Source organism: Pseudorca crassidens, chromosome 10, assembly GCF_039906515.1.
Source record: "Pseudorca crassidens isolate mPseCra1 chromosome 10, mPseCra1.hap1, whole genome shotgun sequence".
Classification (NCBI taxonomy): Eukaryota; Metazoa; Chordata; class Mammalia; order Artiodactyla; family Delphinidae; genus Pseudorca; species Pseudorca crassidens.
The window spans coordinates 54,415,766-54,437,845 of NC_090305.1; the positions used below are offsets into that span (position 1 = coordinate 54,415,766).

Genomic DNA, 22,080 nt, shown 5'->3' on the forward strand with positions numbered 1-22,080 from the left:
ACCCAGGTCCCCTGCATTGGGAACACGGAGTCTTAGCCACTGGACCACCAGGGAAGTCCCCTTTCTAGGACATATTAAGATCAAAGCCAAAGGATTTATTAAATCCCACATTACTTCCAGCAAAGAATAGCATTTTTCTTCCCTTTCAACATAATCCATGCTAGGATGGCCTGAGAGTACTTCAGTGCTTTTAAAGCACTTTGGAAAAGAGAGACTCAAAAGGATCACCCATCATTAACTAAAGACACTTAGACTTTCTTGGAATAGCATGTTGTTTTTCAATTGTGCCAAGTGGGTAATCAAACATGAGCTTGTATGATGAGATTATCTACTACATAAAAGCATCCACATCTCATCATAGTGCAGCTTACAGCAATGGAATTCTTCATCGTTTCCAAGTGTTCTCTCAGGCATCAACTCATGAGGCTCGCTCTCAAATGCCAAGTGAAAACAGAGCTTGACATATACATACTTGATTCAGAGGAGAAATGGGAAAAATGATAGCCACTCCAAAGTGTTTTAAGTTTGATATTTTTTGAGTTTTCTTAAATGCAATCTCCACTAAACCTACTATCAGTAAAACTACCCAAAACAGAATTAACTATTTTGTTAGTTCACTTAACACTTATAAGAAATTTCAGAGATTTCCTCTTTGCTTCTAAAAGAGGTGTTTTTCTGCAGCACTTTCTCTTTTTTTCTATTCCTTTGAAATGAATATTATTTAAATCTCTTACATACAAACATAAAACTCTATTTACTAATATTTGGAGTACACTCAAGGAGGTATTAAAACAAGACAATCATTTTGAGACAGAACAATGTAGTATTCAATAAACATGGGTTCTAGAGCGAGACTACCTGAGTTCACATTCCAGTAATATTACTTCTTAGCTACATGATTGAATTAGTTACCTAATGTCTGTGTGCCTTTGTTTCTTCATCTGCAAAATGAGAGTAGTAACAATATCGTATTCATAGGTGATTCTATAGATTAGAGTTAATCCATGGAAAGTGCTCAGATCAGTGCCAGAAACACAATAAATGTTCCATAAACATTGGCTATTGTTATTCTTGATACAATGGGACCCGCAAGAGCATGGGATAGAAAAGATTCTCTTTCCAAAAAGATTACTGTTCCTCCCTAGACACTACCACCACCACACACTCAAAACATTTTCTCTAAAACAGAAAAATCCTTACATAAAGATTTTTTTAATTTAAGTATATTAATAAGCAGACAGTAAAAGTAATTTTTAAACCATTCAAACAAACATGACTTCCTTACGATGTTAGGTGAAAAGTAGAACATACATACTCTACAATTACAACTATGTTTAAAACTTTCTATAAGACCCAAAAGGCATACAGTAAAATATTTACAAAAGCTATTTTAGGATGAAATGACTAATTTTTCTTTTTTTCCCCAGTATTTTTTTGTTTTTGTTTTTTTTGCGGTATGTGGGCCTCTCACTGTTGTGGCCTCTCGCGTTGCGGAGCACAGGCTCCGGACGCGCAGGCTCAGCAGCCATGGCTCACGGGCCCAGCCGCTCAGTGGCATGTGGGATCTTCCCAGACTGGGGCACGAACCCGTGTCCCCTGCATCAGCAGGCGGACTCTCAACCACTGTGCCACCAGGGAAGCCCTCCTCAGTATTTTAAAATTAGTATTTACTCTAAAATAACTTTTTAAATGCTCAAGTTTGATGTAATAAGTGCTTTACATTTTGCTTAGTTTGACCATTATACTAAACTGGAAAATATTATATTGTTTCTTGTCAAAAAGATCAATGTTCTTAAACACTACAGATGCAGCACTAAAAAACTATAAACATTTCTAAAAATATTTTTATGGACAGTAGTGCTATTTGCTGTTGAGATAAGAAATGAAAAAAATATTTTCAATCTTTAATGTTTAAAATATAAATTTACACATTCAAGCTACAAATCAACCAGCTCAGATGCTAGTGAATTTTTCCCTTGTTCAAATCTTATCACATACTAATCTGTAAAAAGGACTTTTCAAAGATTAAAAATATAATTAACAAAAATTCTAAGATATTCTCTGCATCCTCTTCTTAATACATATTTCATAAAACAAATGGGTTCTGTTGTCATTGCTATACAAAGACTCTTGTGGTGACGATATTTGCCACGATAGCATCTAAAGTTACTAGGGCAGTGGTTCTAGCAGCATTCTTCCTAGGCCACATGATAGACTGCAGAGTGTGAGAACTTTCCTGGGTTCAAATCTGTTTATTTTCACCCTCACTGTGTAACTTTGGACAAGTTACTTAACCACTCTCAACCTAAGTTTCTTCAACAGAAAAATGGAGCACTGAGGTGTGAAGATTCTAAATCACAGCACATAAAGTGCCTGGCACACAGTAAACACTGACAGCAGCTATTATCGGGTAAGATAACGGGAACTGTCATATATTGGCCATACCAAGAACTGCACGTATGTGTTCATCAAAGGCTTAATGGATTTGATTCAGACTCTACCTGTTTTTCAAAGTTATTTTTTTAGCTGTTTGGTATCAACTTTTTGTTTTTTAATTTTTCAAACTTAAAAGAATCATTATATATATATGTATTTTTTATTAAAGTACAGTTGATTTACAATATTGTGTTAGCTTCAGGTGTACAGCAAAGTGATTCAGTTATATTTTTTCAGATTATATTCATTATAGGTTATTACAAGATATTGAATATTGTTCCCTGTGCTACACAGTAATTCCTTTTTGCTTATCTATTTTATGTATAGTAGTTTGTATCTGTTAATCCCACAACCCTAATTTGTCCCCTCCTCCCTTCCCTCTCCACTTTGGTAACCATAAGTTTGTTTTCTATGTCTGTTAAGTCTGTTTCTGTTTTGTATACAGATTCTTTTTTAAGATTCCACATATAAGTGATATCATATAGTATTTGTCTTTCTCTGACTTACTTCACTAAGTTTAATATTCTCTAGGTCCAGTAACTAACATATTACTGCAAATGGCAATATTTCATGCTTAAAGAATTAAAAGAAGGGGATAGGAGCTCCAGTCAAGACAGCAGAGTAGAAGGATGTGGAACTCACATCCTCCCACAAATACACCAAAAATACCCCTACAAATGGAACAGTTCCCACAGAACACCTACTGAACACCAGCAGAAGACCTCAAACACCTGAAAGGACAGGAAAAATCTCCATGTGACCAGGTAGGACGAAAGGGAAAAAAAAAAGGGAAAGCAGGACGGGATCTGTGGCCATGGGAGGGAGCTGGAAAAAGGAAAGGTTCCCACACCATGGGATACCCCCTCACTGGCAGGGAGATCAACCAGGACAGAAAGGGAGCTTCAGGTCTGTGGCAGGCAGAACAAACAGAGACCTGCACAGACAGCCGTGCCACCGCCCTGCGCATTCCAGCCTGAGATGCACATCTGCTGGTAGGGGAAGGGGCTGGGTACTGAAACTCAGGGTTTAGAGGACAGACAGGGAGAGGGCTGCTGTTGGCTGTGTGGAAACAGCCTGAAGGGGCTGGAATGTGGTGTGGTCGCAACTGGGGATGTTTGCGGAAGAAGCCCAGGCCCGTCACAGAAGTGAAGCGCCATCGTTAAGTGGCGTATGAGGAGGCAATGGAGGCCGCCATAGCAGCCTCTTTCTCACGTGCCAGCCCCCACCTTGGCAGGCTCCAGGTGAGCGCACCCCAGCCACCGCCTTGGGGGCTCCTGCCTTGACAGGCTCCGGCGAACCAGCCGCTGCCTCGGCGGGCTCCGGGAGCAAACGCCAGTGGGTTGCCCACACACAGAGGCAGAGCTGAAACCACAGCTGGATCCCAGCGGCCACGAGACTTAGGAGGTAGGGCTGAAATCTCTCCCTGCAGCTGTGCAAGCCTCAGACTTACACCTCCACTGCCAGCCGTGTAAGTTCAGCACCTGCAGGACATCCGAGGGACAACGGGTCCTCCCATGGCTTGGACAGATCTGGCCTTAGCAGCTGTGGGCTTTGTGGGCACATGCATGTGGGGACTGGGCTGGGCCAGGGTCTGAGCTGCCTCTATAGCCCCCATAGCGGGTCCAGGTGCACAACTACTATAGTCCTGGAACCTGACTTCAGTGGATCTGCGTTGGTGGCCTCGTGAAAACAAGGCCAGGGGGACACCAGAGCTGACTGATGGCATTCCCAAGGTTGAGACAGGGGCAAGGGCAGTGCCAGCAGCAGTGTACTTTGTGAGCCTGCACAACGGGTGACAGGTGAGCACACTCACATGTGAACAGATCTAGCAGAGAAATAGTCAGTGGCTCCTCTCCCAATGGGAGCACGCCAATCCCACCTACCATGCACCATCACTCAGAAATGCATCTGGGGGCTTCTACTCCAACAGCTAGGGAACAAACCCAGCCTCTGATAGAGCAGTGAAAACCACAGAGCAAGGAGGAGGCCCCACTCAATATCCAGTGCAGGTTCTGGTCACCACAACACCAGTCACACCTAGCAAGGGGATAATAACAGCTAGCATACACCGAGGAAAGAGGTGGCAGGCATCCAAGCTAAAAACAGCCCTCACACCAAAGAATATCAAACCCACAAAGGCTACACAGGAACACCCCCACATAAAAACAGCCCTCCAAACCACAGTAGATAATTGTTTGTCCTCAACTCATAAAGAGAAATATAAGTAAAATGAAAAAGCAGAGGAACCATTCCCAATTAAAAGATCAAGAGAATTCCCCTGAAAGAACAAACAACAAATCAGACCTCTTCAGTCTAATAGACATCAAGTTCAAAAAGGAGATAATGAAAACACTGAAGAAGTTAAGGAGTATTGATAGAAATGCAGATTACTATAAAAAGGAACCAAGAAAAATTAGAGAACTCATTCACTGAAAGTTGAGCTAAGGGCAATGAATAGTAGAACGAATAATGCAGAAGAACAAGTGACCTGGAAGATAGAATAATGGAAATCACCCAATCAGAACAGCAGACAGAAAGGCAAATGAAAAAACAAAATGAAAGCAACATAAGAGACCTGTGGGATAATACAAAGCATGCCAATCTATGCATAACTGGGATCCTAGAAGGAGAAGAAAGAGAAAAGGGAATTGAAGATGTGATGGCTGAAAACTTCCCAAACCTAGAGAAGATAGCAGATATCCCGGTACAGGAAGCACAGAGAGTCCAGAACAAGATAAACCCAAACAGACCTACACCAAGACATATATCTCTACAGAAATGTTGCAGGCCAGGGACTTCCCTGGTGGTCCAATGGTAAAGAATCTGCCTTCCAATGCAGGAGACACAGGTTCGATCCCTGGTCGGGGAACTAAGATCCCACATGCTGTGGGGCAACTAAGCCTATGCACCACAACTACTGAGCCCATGCACCTCAACTAGAGAGAGAAAACTCGCACACCACAACTAGAGAGAAGCCCATGCACTGCAACGAAGAGCCCACACACTACAACAAAAGAAGATCCTGCATGCCGCAATGAAGATCCCACAGGCCACAACGAAGACCCAATGTAGCCTCCCCCGCCCCCCCCCAAAAAAGGTGCCTATGGAAAAAAAACAAAGAAATGTTGCAGGCCAGAAGGAAGTGGCAAGATACATTCAAAGTCCTGAGAGGGAAAAATCTGCAACCTAGGATACTCTACCCAGCAAGATTATCATTTAGAATAGAAGGAGAGATGAAGAATTTCTCAGACAAGCAAAAACTAAAAGAATACAGCAATACCAAACCCATCCTAAGGGAAATATTGAAAGGTCTTCTCTAAATAGAAAAGAAAAATCTATAGAAAAGAGAAAATCCTAATCAGAAAGTAAATCACTTAAGTAAGCTCATATATAGATTTAAAAAAAGACAATCAAAAATTTCTGTGGAAGTGATGATAACCACAATGAACAGCAAAAGAAAGAACATGAAGATGTAAAAGAAGACATCAAAATCATCAAATGTGGGGGAGGAGAGTAAGAAAATGTAATTTCCTAGAATGTGTTCGAACCCATATGATTATCAGTCTAAAGCAAGTGGGAAGGGTTAATATACTTGAAAAACAGGGCAACCACAAATCAAAAACACACAATAGGTTCACAAACACCAAAAAGAAGAGAACATAAGCATAATACCAAAGAAAGTCTTCAAACCACAAAAGGAAAAACAAAAAGGGACAAAGAAGATATATAAAATCAACGGGAAAACAAGGTTTAAAATGGCAATAAATACATATCTATCAATAATTACTTTAAATGTCAATGGACTAAATGCTCCAATCAAAAGACACAGAGTGGCAGACTGGATGAAACGAGCCTACATACACTATGCTACCTACAAGAGACCAACTTTAGGGACTTCCCTGGTGGTGCAGTGGTTAAGAATCCGCCTGCCAATGCAGGGGACCCGGGTTCGAGCCCTGGTCCAGGAAGATCCCAGATGCTGCGAAGCAACTAAGCCTGTGTGCCACAACTACTGAGCCTACACTCTAGAGCCTGCAAGCCACAACTACTGAGCCTGTGTGCTACAACAACTGAAGCCCACGTACCTAGAGCCTGTGCTCCGCAACCAAAGAAGCCACTGCAATGAGAAGCCCACGCACCGCAACAAAGAGTAGCCCCCGCTTGCCGCAACTAGAGAAAGCCCATGCACAGCAACGAAGACCTAACACAGCCCCAAAAAATAAATAAATAATTAAAAAAACAAAAAAGACCCACTTTAGGACAAAGGCCACATATAGATTTAGAGTGAGGAGTTGGAAAAAGATGTTTCATGCAAACAAAAACGACAAGTGGGGGTCGCAATACTCCTATCAGACAAAATAGACTTTAAAACAAAGGCTATAAAGAAAGATAAAGAACACTATATAATAACAGGATCAACACAAGGAGAGGATATTACACTTGTCAACATGTATGTACCCAATATAGGAGCACCCAAATACATAAAACAAACACACACATAAAGGGAGAAACTGACAGGAGTACAGTAATAGTAGATTTTAACACCCCACTCACATCAATGGACAGATCTTCTACACAGAAAATCAATAAGGCAACAGAGATCCTAAGTGATACAACAGAACAGACTTAGTTGATATTTTCAGGACATTACACCCCCAAAAAGCAGAATACATATTCTTTTCAAGCGCACATGGAACGTTCTCTAGGATTGACCACATACTAGGGCACAAAACAAGCCTCAACAAATTTAAGGGTATAGGAATTATTTCAAGCATCATTTCTGACCACAACAGCATGAAACCAGAAATCAACAACAGAAAAAGAAACAAGAAAAAAACCAATTACATGGAGACTAAACAACGTGCTCCTAAAATAACCAATGGGTCAATGGTGAAATCAAAGAAGAAATTAAAAAATACCTCGAGGCAAATGACAATGAAAACACAACCATACAAAATCTATGGGGAAATTCCCTGGTGGTCCAGTGATTAGGACTCCATGCTCTCACTGCTGAGGGTCCGGGTTCAATCCCTGATCAGGGAAGTAAGATCCCACAAGTTATGTAGCGCAGCCAAAAAAGATAAACAAAATCTATGGGATGCAACAAAAGCAGTTCTTAGAAGGAAGTTCATAGTGACACAGGCCTTCTTTAGGAAACAAAAAAAATCTCAAGTAACTTAACCCACCACCTAAAATAATCAGAAAAAGAAGAACAAACAAAACCTAAAGTCAGCAGAAGAAAGGAGATAATAATGATCAGAGAGGAAATAAATAAAATAGAGATTAAAAAAATAGGAAAAAAAATCAATAAAACCAAGAGTTGGTTCTTTAAAAGGGTAAACAGAATTGATAAGCCTCTGGCCAGGTGCACCAAGAAGAAAAGAGACAAGACCCAAATAAGCAAAATAAGAAATGAAAGGGGAAAAATCACAACTGATACTGCAGAAATACAAAAAAAAAACGTAAGAGAATACTATGAACAATTATATGCCAACATATTTGACAATCTAGAAGAAATGGACAACTTTCTAGAAACATACAGCCCACCAAAATTGAATCAAGAAGAAATAATTTGAACAGACCAATCACCAGAAGTGAAACAGAATCTATAATAAAAAAAAAAAAATCAAACCAAAAAAACTCCCTACAGGGACTTCCCTGGCTGTCCAGTGGTTAAGACTCCATGCTTCCAATGCAAGGGGCAAGAGCTTGATCCCTGGTCAGGGAACTAAGATCCCATATGCTGCATGGTGTGATCAAAAAAAAGAAACCAAAACTCCCTACAAACAGAAGTCCAGGACCAGATGACTTCACAGGCAAATTCTACCAAACATACAAAGAAGAACTTCTACCAATTCTTCTCAAACTCTTCCAAAAGACTGAAGACGAGGGAACACTCGCAAAGACATTCTATGAAGACACCATCACTCTGATACCAAAATCAAACAAAGATACCACCAAGAAAGAAAATTACAGGCCAATATCTTTGATAAATATAGAGGCAAAAATTATCAACAAAATATTAGCAAACTGAATCCAACAACACATAAAAAAGATCATACACCATGACCAAGTGGGATTCATCCCAAGTTCACAAGGATGGTTCAACATATGCATATCAATGTAATACACATTAACAAAAGTCAAAAACCACATGGTCGGGCTTCCCTGGAGGCGCAGTGGTTAAGAATCCGCCTGCCAACGCAGGGGACACGGGTTCAAGCCCTGGTCCGGGAAGATCCCACATGCCACAGGGCAACTAAGCCCATGTGACACAACTACTGGGCCTGTGCTCTAGAGCCCAAGAGCCACAACTACTGAGCCCTCATGCTACAATTACTGAAGCCCATGCTCCTAGAGCCTGTGCTCCACAACAAGAGAAGCCACCACAATGAGAAGCCCGTGCACCACAACTAAGGGTAGCCTCCACTCACTGCAACTAGAGAAAGCCCACGTGCAGTAGGCTTTATAATACAGCCAAAAATAAATAAAATAAATCAATTAAAAAAAAGAGAAAAAATAACATGATCATCTCAATAGATGAGAAAAAGCATTTGACAAAATTCAACATCCATTCATGATAAAAACTCTTACCAAAGTGGATATACAGGAACATATCTCATCATAATGAAAGCTGTTTATGACAAACCCACAGCCAATATAATACCCAACAGTGAAAAGCTGAAAGTCTTCCTGCTAACATCTGGAATAAGGATGCCCATTCTCACCACTTCTATTCAACACGGTATTGGGAAGTCCTAGCCACAGCAATCAGACAAGAAAAATAAATAAAAGGTATCCAAATTGGAAGGAAAGAGGTAAAATTTTCACTATATGTAGATGACATGATACTAAACATAGAAAACCCTAAGGACTCCACACAAAAACTACCAGATCTAATACATGAATTCAGCAAAGTAGGCAGGATACAAGATTAGTATTTAGAAAACAGTTGCGTTTCTTTACACTAACAATGAAATATCAGACAGGGAATGTAAAAAAACAATACCTTTTAAAATAGCACCACTATCAACAACAACAACAAAAAACCCCTAGGAATAAACCTGACTAAGGAAGTGACACACTTACATGCTGAGAACTATAAAACATTAATAAAGGAAATTAAAGAGGATTCAAGGAAATGGAAAGATATCCCATGCTCTTGGATTGGGAGAATACTGTTAAAATGGCCATGCTACCCAAAGCAATCTACAGATTTAATGCAATCGCTATAAAATTATCCATGACATTTTTCACAGAACTAGGACAAATAATCCTAAAATTTATATGGAACCATAAAAGACCCAGAATTGCCAAAGCAATCCTTAGGAAAAAGAACAAAGCAGGAGGTATAATCCCCCTAGACGTCAGACAATACTACAAAGCTACAATAATCAAAACAGCATGGTTGGGCTTCCCTGGTGGTGCAGTGGTTAAGAGTCCGCCTGCCAATGCAGGGGACACAGGTTCAAGCCCTGGTCTGGGAAGATCCCACATGCCACGGAGCAACTAAGCCACAACTACTGAGCCTGTGCTCTAGAGCCCATGAGCCACAACTACTGAGTCCATGTGCCACAACTACTGAAGCCCACGTGCCTAGAGCCCGTGCTCCACAACAAGAGAAGCCACCACAATGAAGAGTAGCTCCCGCTTGCAGCAACCAGAGAAAGCCTGCGCGCAGCAGTTAAGACCCAACAAGAGCCATAAATAAATAAATAAATAAATTTTTTAAAAATTAAAAAAACAGCATGGTTTTGGCCCCAAAACATGTGGATCAATGGAACAGAGTGGAGAGCCCAGAAATAAACCCAAACACCTATGGACAATTAATCTTCAACAAAGGAGGCAAGAATACACAATGGGGAAAAGACACTCTCTTTAGCAAGTGGTATTGGAAAAGTTGGACAGCCACATGCAAATCAATGAAGTTAGAACACACCATCACACCATACACAAAAATAAATCCAAAATGGCTTAAAGACTTAAATATGAGACATGACACCATAAAACTCCTTGAACGTAGACAAAACATTCTCTGACATAAGTTGTACCAATCATACCAGTCACCCAAGGCAATAGAAATAAAAGCAAAAATAAACATATGGGACCTAATCAAACTTATAAGCTTTTGTAAAGCAAAGGAAACCATAAACAAAATGAAAAGACTATACCTACGGACTGGGAGAAAATATCTGCAAATGATGCGACTGACAAGGGCTTAATTTCCAAAATATACAAACAACTCAAACAACTCAATAACAAAAAAAGCCCAATTAAAAAATGGTCAGAAGACCTAAATAGACATTTCTGCAAAGAAGATATACAGATGGCCAATAGGCACAAGAAAACATGCTCATCATCGCTAATTATTAGAGAAACGCAAATCGAAACTACAATGAGGTACACCACCTCACAATGGTCAAAATAACCATCATTAAAAAGTCTACAAATAATAAATGTTGGAGTAGGTGTGAAAAAAAGGGAACCCTCTTACACTGCTGGTGGGAATGTAAATTGGTATAGCCACTATGCAAAACAGTATGGAGGCTCCTCAAAAAACTAAAAATAGAGTCACCATATGATCCAGCAATTCCACTCCTGGGAATATACCCAGACAAAACTGTAATTCAAAAATATACATGCACCCCAATATTCACAGCAGCACTATTTCCAAAAGCCAAGACATGGAAACTACCTAAATGTCCATCAACAAATGACTGGATAAAGAAAATGTGGTGTATATATGTGTGTGTGTGTGTGTATACACACACACAAATACATACACACAATGGAATATTACTCAGCCATAAAAAATGAAATCACACCATTTGCAGCAACATAGTATGATGACCTCTAGGTCCATCTAAGTGAAGTAGGTTAGACAGAGAAAGACAAATACCATATGATATCACTTATATGTGGAATCTAAAATACAACACAAATGAACTTATTTACTAAACAAACAGACTCGTGGACTTAGAGAACAGACTTGTGGTTGCCAAAGGGGAGGGAGGGTGGGAAAGGGAAGGATTGACAGTTTGGGATTAGCGGATGCAAACTAGTATATACAGGATGGATAAACAGCAAGGCCCTACTGTGTAGCACAGGGAACTATACTCATTATCTGTGATAAACCATAGTGAAAAAGGATATATATATGTATAACTGAATCACTTTGCTGTACAGCAGAAATTAACACAACACTGTATATTAACTATATTTCAATAAAATTTTTTAAATGCAAAAAAATAAATAAGTGAAAGAAGGCAATAGATTCTTATGGTACAAAACTTAAGAGGTACAAAAGAGTATACAGAAAAAAGTAAATCTTAGGTGTATGATCAATATAGGACCCAACGCTTGGTTCTCATTAATTTAAAACAATAAAATCTTACTGCTTTGTATTTATCCAGTTCTCTCTCTATTTTTGTTGCACTGGGTCTTTGTTGCTGCACACGGGCTTTCTCTAGTTGCAGCAAGCAGGGGCTACTCTTCACTGTGGTGCAGAGGCTTCTCATTGCAGTGGCTTCTCTTGTTGTGGAGGATGGGCTCTAGGCGTGCGGGCTTCGTAGTTGTGGCTCACGGGCTCTAGAGCACAGAGCTGAGTAGTTGTGGCACGCGGGCTTAGCTGCTTCGTGGCATGTGGGAATCTTGCCAGACCAGGGATTGAACCCGTGTCCCCTACACTGGTAGGCGGATTGTTTTTGTTTTTTATTTTTTTAACATCTTTATTGGAGTATAATTGCTTTACAATGGTGTGTTAGTCTCTGCTTTATAACAAAGTGAATCAGCTATACATATAAATATATCCCCATATCTCCTTCGTGTTGCATCTCCCTCCGACCCTCCCTATCCCACCCCTATAGGTGGTCACAAAGCACCAAGCTGATCCCTCTGTGCTATGAGGCTGCTTCCCACTAGCTATGTATTTTGGTAGTATGTATAAGTCCATGCCTCTCTCTCACTTCGTCCCAGCTTACCCTTCCCCCTCCCCATGTCCTCAAGTCCATTCTCTACATCTGCATCTTTATTCCTTTCCTACCCCTAGGTTCTTCATGACCATCTTTTTTTCTTTAGATTCCATACACATGTGTTAGCATACGGTATTTGTTTTTCTCTTTCTGACTGACTTCATTCTGTATGACACATGCTAGGTCCATCCACCTCACTCCAAATAACTCAATTTCATTTCTTTTTATGGCTGAGTAATATTCCATTGTATGTATGTGTCACATCTTCTTTATCCATTCATCTGTTGATGGACACTTAGGTTGCTTCCATGTCCTGGCTATTGTAAATAGAGCTGCAGTGAACATTGTGGTACATGACTCTTTTTGAATTATGGTTTTCTCAGGGTATATGCCCAGTAGTGGGATTTGTTGGCTCGTATGGTAGTTCAATTTTTAGTTTTTTAAGGAACCCCCATACTGTTCTCCATAGTGGCTGTATCAATTTATATTCCCACCAACAGTGCAAGGGGGTTCCCTTTTCTCCACACCCTCTCCAGGATTTACTGCTTGTAGATTTTTTTGATGATGGCCATTCAGACTGGTGTGAGGTGAAACCTCATTGTAGTTTTGATTTGCATTTCTCTAATGGTTAGTGATGTTCAGCATACTTTCATGTGTTTGTTGGCAATCTGTATATCTTCTTAGGAGAAATGTCTATTTAGGTCTTCTGCCCATTTTTGGATTGGGTTGTTTTCTTGATATTGAGCTGCATGAACTGCTTGTAAATTTTGGAGATTAATTCTTTGTCAGTTGCTACATTTGCAAGTATTTTCTCCCATTCTGAGGGCTGTCTTTTCATCTTGTTTATGGTTTCCTTTGCTGTGCAAAAGCTTTGAAGTTTCATTAGGTCCCATTTGTTTATTTTTGTTTTTATTTCCATTTCTCTAGGAGGTGGGTCAAAAACGATCTTGCTGTGATTTATGTCAGGAGTGTTTTTTCTATGTTTTCCTCTAGGAGTTTTGTAGTTTCCAGTCTTACGTTTAGGTCTCTAATCCATTTTGAGTTTATTTTTGTGTATGGTGTTAGGGAGTGTTCTAATTTCATTCTTTTAAATGTAGCTGTCCAGTTTTCCCAGCACCACTTACTGAAGAGGCTGTCTTTTCTCCACTGTATAGTCTTGCCTCCTTTATCAAAAATAAGGTGACCATATGTGCATGGGTTTATCTCTGGGCTTTCTATCCTGTTCCATTGATCTGTATTTCTGTTTTTGTGTCAGTACCATACTGTCTTGATTACTGTAGCCTTATAGTATAGCCTGAAGGCAGGGAGCCTGATTCCTCTACCTCCATTTTTCTTTCTGAAGATTGCTTTGGCTACTCAGGGTCTCTTGTGTTGCCATACAAATTGTGAAATTTTCTGTTCTACTTCTGTGAAAAATGCCATTGGTAGTTTGATAGGGATTTCACTGAATCTGTAGATTGCTTGGGGTAGTATAGTCATTTCCACAAAGTTGATTCCTCCAATCCAAGAACACGGTATATCTCTCAATCTGTTTGTATCACCTTTAATTTCTTTCATCAGTGTCTTATAGTTTTCTGCATACAGGTCTTTTGTCTCCTTAGGTAGGTTTATTCCTAGGTATTTTATTCTTTTTGTTGCAGTGGTAAATGGGAGTGTTTCCTTAATTTCTCCTTCTGATCTTTCGTTCTTAGTGTATAGGAATGCAAGAGATTTCTGTGCATTAATTTTGTATCCTGCTACTTTACCAAATTCATTGATTAGCTCTAGCAGTTTTCTGGTAGATACTTTAGGATTCTCTATGGATAGCATCACGTCATCTGCAAAGAGTGACAGCTTTACTTCTTTTCCGATTTGAATTCCTTTTATTTCTTTTTCTTCTCTGACTGCCGTGGCTAAAACTTCCAAAACTATGTTGAATAATAGTGGTGAGGGGCTTCCCTGGTCGCGCAGTGGTTAAGAATCTGCCTGCCAATGCAGGGGACACGGGTTCGAGCCCTGGTCCAGGAAGATCCCACATGCCGTGGAGCTACTAAGCCTGTGAGCCCGTGCACCACAACTAGTGAGCCTGCACTCTAGAGCCTGTGAGCCACAACTACTGAGCCCGTGAGCCACAACTACTAAAACCCGCATGCCTAAAGCCCATGCTCTGCAACAAGAGAAGCCACCGCAATGAGAAGCCCGCACACCGCAACGAAGAGTAGACCCCACTTGCCGCAATTAGAGAAAGCCCGCGTGCAAGAACAAAGACCTAATTCAGCCACAAATAAATAAATTTTTAAAAATAAATAAATAAATAATAATGGTGAGAGTGCACAACCTTGTCTTGTTCCTGATCTTAGTGGAAATGGTTTCAGTTGTTCACCGTTGAGAATGATGCTGGCTGTGGCTTTGTCATATATGGCCTTTATTATGTAGAGGTAAGTTCCCTCTATGCCTACTTCTGGAGGGCTTTTATCATAAATGGGGGTTGAATTTTGTCAAAAGCTTTTTCTGCATCTATTGAGATGATAATATGATGGCTCTCCTTTAATTTGGTAACATGGTGTATCACATTGATTGGTTTGCGTATATTGAAGAATCCTCGCGTTCCCACTTGATCATGGTGTATGATCCTTTCAATGTGCTGTTGGATTCTGTTTCCTAGTATTTTGTTGAGGAGTTTTGCATCTACGTTAATCAGTGATATTGGCCTGTAGTTTTCTTTCTTTGTGACATCTTTGTCTGGTTTTGGTATCAGGGTGATGGTGGCCTCGTAGAATAAGTTTGGGAGTGTTCCCCCCTCTGCTATATTTTGGAAGAGTGTGAGAAGGCTAGGTGTTAGCTCTTCTCTAAATGTTTGATAGAATTCGCTTGTGAAGCCATCTGGTCCTGGGCTTTTGTTTGTTGGAAGATTTTTAATCACAGTTTCAATTTCAGTGCTTGTGACTGGTCTGTTTGTATTTTCTATTTTTTCCAGGTTCAGTCTCGGAAGGTTGTGCTTTTCTAAGAATTTGTCCATTTCTTCCAGGTTGTCTGTATTGGCATATAGTTGCTTGTAGTAATCTCTCATGGACCTTTGTGTTTCTGCAGTGTCAGTTGTTATTTCTTTTTCATTTCTAATTCTATTGATTTGAGTCTTCTCCCTTTTTTTCTTGATGAGTCTGGCTAATGGTTCATCAATTTTGTTTATCTTCTCAAAGAACCAGCTTTTAGTTTTATTGATCTTTGCTATCATTTCCTTCATTTCTTTTTCGTTTATTTCTGATCTGATCTTTATGATTTCTTTCTTTCTGCTACTTTGGGGCTCTTTTGTTCTTCTTTCTTTAATTGCTTTAGGTGTAAGGTTAGGTTGTTTGAGATGTTTCTTGTTTCTTGAGGTAGGATTGTATTGCTATAAAGTTCCCTCTTAGAACTGCTTTTGTTGCATCCCATAGGTTTTGGGGCGTCGTGTTTTCATTGTCATTTGTTTCTAGGTATTTTTTGATTTCCTCTTTGATTTCTTCAGTGATATCTTGGTTATTAAGTAGTGTACTGTTTAGCCTCCACGTGCTTGTATTTTTAACAGAGTTTTTCCTGTAATTGATATCTAATAGAGCATTGTGGTCGGAAAAGATACTTGATATGATTTCAATTTTCTTAAATTTATCGAGGCTTGACTGGTGACCCAAGATATGATCTATCCTGGAAAATGTTCCATGAGCACTTGAGAGAAATGTGTATTCTGTTGTTTTTGGATGGAATGTCCTATAAATGTCAATAAAGTCCATCTTGTTTAATGTATCATTTAAAGCTTGTGTTTCCTTATTTATTTTCATTTTGGATGATCTGTCCATTGGTGAAAGTGGGGTGTTAAAGTCCCCTACTATGATTGTATTACTGTCGATTTCCCCTTTTATGGCTGTTAGCATTTGCCTTATGTTTTGAGGTGCTCCTATGTTGGGTGCATAAATATTTACAATTGTTATATCTTCTTCTTGGATTGATCCCTTGGTGTCCTTCTTTGTCTCCTATAATAGTCTTTATTTTAAAGTCTATTTCATCTGATATGAGAATTGCTACTTCAGCTTTCTTTTGATTTCCATTTGCATGATGTATCTTTTTCCATCCCCTCACTTTCAGTCTGTATGTGTCCCAAGGTCTGAAGTGGGTCTCTTGTAGACAGCATATAGATGGGTCTTGTTTATGTATGCATTCAGCCAGTGTATGTCTTTTCATGGGAGCATTTAATCCTTTATATTTAAGGTAGTTATCAATATGTATGTTCCTATTACCATTTTCTTAATTGTTTAGGGTTTGTTATTGTAGGTCTTTTCCTTCTCTTGTGTTTCCTGCCTAGAGAAGTTCCTTTAGAATTTGTTGTAAAGCTGGTTTGGTAGTGCTGAATTCTCTTAGCTTTCGCTTCTCTGTCAAGGTTTTAATTTCTCTGTCTAATCTGAGTGAGATCCTTGCTGGGTAGACTAATCTTGGTTGTAGGTTTTTCCCTTTCATCACTTTAAATATGTCCTGCCATTCCCTTCTGGCTTGCAGAGTTTCTGCCGAAAGAGCAGCTGTTAACCTTATGGGGATTCCCTTGTATGTTATTTTTCCCTCGCTGCTTTTAGTATTTTTTCTGTGTATTTAATTTTTGATAGTTTGATTAATATGTGTCTGGGTGTGTTTCTCATTGGATTTATCCTGTATGGGAATCTCTACGCTTCCTGGACTTTATTAACTATTTCCTTTCCCATATTAGGGAAGTTTTCAACTATAATCTCTTCACATATTTTCTCAGTCCCTTTCTTTTTCTCTTCCTCTTCTGGGACCCCTATAATTCCAATGTTGGTGCGTTTACTGTTATCTCGTAGGTCTCTAAGACTGTCCTCAATTCTTTTCATTCTTTTTTCTTTATTCTGCTCTGCAGTAGTTATTTCCAATAATTTATCTTCCAGGTCACTTATCCGTTTTTCTGTCTCAGTCATTCTACTATGGGATTCCTTCTAGAGAAGTTTTAATTTCATTTTTTGTGTTGTTCATCATTGTTTCTTTGCTCTTTAGTTCTACTAGGTCCTTGTTAAACGTTTCTTATATTTTCTCCATTCTAGTTCCAAGATTTGGGATCATCTTCACTATCATTACTCTGAATTCTTTTTCAGGTAGACTGCCTATTTCCTCTTCAATTGTTTGGTCTGCTGGGTTTTTACCTTGCTCCTTCATCTGCTGTGTGTTTCTCTGCTTATCATTTTGCCTAACTTACTGTGTTTGGGGTCTCCTTTTTGCAGGCTGCAGGATCCTAGTTCCCGTTGTTTTTGGTGTCTGCCTCCAGTGGCTAAGGTTGGTTCAGTGGGTTGTGTAGGCTTCCTGGTGGAGGGGACTAGTGCCTGTGTTCTGGTGGATGAGGCTGGATCTTGTCTTTCTGGTGGACAGGACCGCGTCCGGTGGTGTGTTTGGGGGTGTCTGTGACCTTATTATGATTTTAGGCAGCCTCTCTGCTAATGGGTGGGGTTGTGTTCCTGTCTTCCTAGTTGTTTGACATAGGGTGTCCAGCACTGTAGGTTGCTGGTTGTTGAATGGAGCTGGGTCTTAGCGTTGAGATGGAGATCTCTGGGAGAGCTTTCGCCGTTTGATATTACGTGGAGCCGGGAGGTCTCTGGTGGACCAGTGTCCTGAAGTTGGCTCTCCCACCTCAGAGGAACAGGCCTGACACCCGGCCTGAGCACCAAGATCCTGTCAGCCATAGGGCTCCATCTGTTATTTCTCTCTTTTTTCTGTTTTTTTCCTCAAGAAAAAACCCTCTTCCTCCTGTTTTCTGTTTATCTCCTGTCTTCTTTGTACATTTTTTCTTGATTGATCTCCCTTTCACTTTCACCCTGTAGCTCTCTCTGGGCTTCTATTTCTACAGCAACAATGGGACTCTGGATGTTGTGGGCCACTTTTTTTGCCAATTGGCCGAGGAGAAGTGTTTGTAGGCGGATTATTAACCACTGTGCCACCAGGAAAGTCCCTCTCTTTTTTTAATAGTTAAAATTTACCTTAATTTTGATCTCTTCCCTCAAAACTGTGAATTCTTTCATAAAGCAACCCTGATAGTTACAATTCCTCATAAACCACTCCTGATAACTTGAATGCTATTGAAGAAGTAAACTGCTCAATTCTTTCTTTCTTAAATGCAGTAACTATATAAATTATCTCATCTGTTATCTCAAAAATCCATATTATACTCAAATAAAAAGAGGGTCAGCAGACTAAGTCTTTAGAAAGTTATACATCTCTAATTTTGTGAGTATAAAATTCTCACATAGACTTTTATTAAAAGGGAAATTTTTGCACAATGAATTTAACAAATACCTTCTAAATTCACTTATAGAGAACTTTCTTTCATAAAATAAAATCAAAACAAAATAGGTAGAATTACATGCTCTTTTGTTTAGAGGCTTTAGAAATATCAATATATCACCATTAGTTCATTACTCCATCTCTTACGTCCGGCATAACACCTGGCCTACAACAGGCACACAGTGAATAACTGTAGAACCAGTGAGTGACAGTCTGAAATGTGAGAAATCAAAAGTGACAAAATCCTAGTTTTTACAAAATACCTCATGTGAATTAGATTAAACCACCAATAACTGTAAATTATCAGCAGTGTCTGTCACTCTCATTCTAATTTCACCTTCCCCCTCTACCATACCATCTGGCAGGGAAAAACTGAGTTGCTTAGAGGCAGAGCTGGAACAATGGATAGAGTCTTTTCCTGTTACTGAGTTATGAAAGCATTACTACTGTGAATAATACAACTACACAAGATCCAAAAATATATAAATTCTTGTTATAGGGATTATATTTTTTCATGCTTACCGATGACTTGACTTTTGCGGGATCAACTTTGTCATAAACTGGAGTGCAGTACACAATCAGCATAAGGAGACTCAGCAGAAAGGCACTGCAGCTTACAAATTCGAAAAAGTAAAGGCCTCCACACAAAGTACATTGTGACACAACTTCCTCACAGATAAAGGCCAACAGAGACAGCACCTACAAAAGAAACAAAACATTTTGCTTAAGTGTTTTTCAGGGAAACCTATAGTATTCAGAAAACACCACCTGTTCACTCAAATATTTATCAAGTGGAGACTCGGCAAACAAGATTACTGAATGAACCTGATCTACACATAATTTACACTCCAGTTGCCTTGAAGGGAATATAGGTACACAGATAATTAACTACCTACTGTGTGCTAAATGCTAGAATACGAGAAATCCGGGGTGTTGTTATAAAAGCACACAGAAAAAGCACTCAATCTGGAGGTTGGGAAAGGCTTCCTGAAGGAAAGCTGAGACCAGAAGGACAGTAGAGTCAGTTGTGGGGTGAAAGATAGGGGAAAAAGTTCCAGGCAGAGAAGCAGTGCACAGAAAGACCTAGAAGTGAGAGAGCTCGGTACCTTCCCACGCCAACCACACACAGATATCCCACAAGCCCCACTCAACTGTGAAAGTGAGTTGAGTCAACATGGCTAACATGTCAGAGGGGAGGGGATGGCAGCACTGAAATCATGAAATGAGACCAGAGAGGTAATAAGCAGAGGCCAGATCTAAATGCCTCCTTTTACTAGTTTAAGGAATCTGGATTTTAAGCGTTTTTAAAGCAAAGAGGTAGGGACTTCCCTGGTGGCGCAGTGGTTAAGAATCCGCCTGCCAATGCAAGAGACATGGGTTTGAGCCCTGGTCTGGGAAGATCCCACATGCCATGGAGCAACTAAGCCTGAGCGCCACAACTACTGAGCCTGTGCTCTGGAGCCCGCGAGCCACAACGAATGTGCCCACATGCCACAAGTACTGACGCCCGCGCGCCTAGAGCCCGTGCTCTGCAACAAAGAGAAGTCACTGCAATGAGAAGCCCGCGCACTGCAACGAAGAGTAGCCCCCGCTCGTCGCAACTAGAGAAAGCCTGCATGCAGCAATGAAGACCCAATGCAGCCAAAAATAAATTTAAAAATAATAATAAATAAATAAGTGTATAAAGCAAAGGGGTAACATGATCAGGTTTATGCTTTTAGTAGTTCTTTATAGCTACAATATAAAGAAGGGATGGGGAGGAGAGCCGGGGTGGGGCTGGAGACGGGGAGGGGGAGACAGTGGGGGAGGGCAAAACTGGGGCTGGACATCCAGTTGGGGAAGCTGATGTCAGAAATCAGAGGAAAGACAGTGAGCAGGGTAGTAGTAATGGACAAGAGTGAAATCACTGGAAGATGCAGTAGAAGCCCTCATCAGACAGGATGAATACAAATGGAATAGGAAAGAAGTTAATACATATATGCTTAAACCATTTTATTTTCATTTAAAACAAAAGGCACATTTATTTATTCAGTCTTTTGAAGTGGGCCTTTTCTTTGAGAATGCACCTGACTGGAATTCCTCATCATGTTTTCTGCATTAATCACTTCCATCATTTATGACTACCACTTCCAGACTGATGTTATTTGAAGTGGAGCAAGATCTGGGACACCTGAGAAGCAGCGCACAGAATCCTTCTAGAGTCGGACTAGTTTTACTAGCCTTTCACAGTTGCCTTGCTCTTACTTAATTCCACTGCAAGTATTTTAGTAGCTTTTTTCGTCTTTCCAAAGCATTCAATTTATTTTCATAGAAACAATTCCTTTTCACATTCAATTTTAGTCTTGCAGTTATTTAACTGGCCATAAAAAGTATAATTTTGGGGAGTTCCCTGGTGGTCCAGTGGCTAAGACTGCACTCCCAATGCAGGGGGCCGGGGTTCAATCCCTAGTCAGGGAACTAGATCCCCCATACTGCAACTAAGAGTTTGCATGCTGCAATGAAGATCCCGTACGTGGCAGTGAAGATCCCACGTGCCACAACTACGACGCGGCGCAGCTAAATAAATAATTTTAAGTATAATTTTTATGCATTTGTATTTAATGGAGAACAGTTATCTCTGGCTAATTTGGCAACTCAATTAAATGCAGGTGGTTTTAACAGCGCTCCCACTGTTGTGTGATGTGGTATTAACACACTGGTGCCTCACTGAAGAAAGAAGAGTTTTTCTTCTTCTTTTTAAGAGGCAAGGGTGCTGGGAAGAGAATAAATTCCAGAAGAGTTAGGTGGAGCTGGCTAGGAGGCAAAAGGATATATGGGTCTGGAGCTCAGGGGACAGGTCTGAGGTGGAGACTAAGATGTAGGAGATTACCCAGAATGAGGAAAGTCGGCCCTCTGCAGAACTGTGAGGAACCCCAAGATTTAAGGGATGAGCAGAGGGGGAGACAACAGCAAAGGACAATTAGGAGCAGCAGTCCAAGGGGTAGTCGATCAAGAAAAAAGTATTTCTACTCAGAGCAAGTAATCAAGAGTGCTGAATGCTACTCACAGTACTGAAACGCTTACATGAGACTGAGCTACAGGGTTGCTGGTGACATCAACAGGACCATTTCAGTGTGCTCAGGGAGGCAACCTAGATTACTATACTGTACACTGGAAGTGAGGGCTGGACAAGGCAGTGCAATAGAGACAGCCCAGTCACCCAGTGCAGCTTTGAGTGGCCAGATAAAGGGTAGTAGTGGATGAGGTCAAAGGGAAAGGAATTTCAAGACAGGAGAGAACTGAGCATGTTTAAATGCTTAGACAGAAACCTGTAAGATGTCTAAAGACAGAGAAAGAAAAGAGGATCTCTAAAGGCAAGATTCAGGGCTCAAGGTGTAAGGCT

General features: G+C 40.2%; 1 protein-coding gene across 1 annotated transcript in view; it reads right to left on the reverse strand.

Moving 5' to 3' along the window:
* The window catches only part of CMTM6 (CKLF like MARVEL transmembrane domain containing 6), a 52,079-nt gene that overhangs the window by 6,375 nt on the left and 23,624 nt on the right, over positions 1-22,080 (reverse strand). The window contains exon 2 of the mRNA XM_067753603.1: positions 19,221-19,397. Coding sequence (XP_067609704.1) covers positions 19,221-19,397 — 177 coding nt within the window. The remainder of the gene's footprint in view (positions 1-19,220; positions 19,398-22,080) is intronic.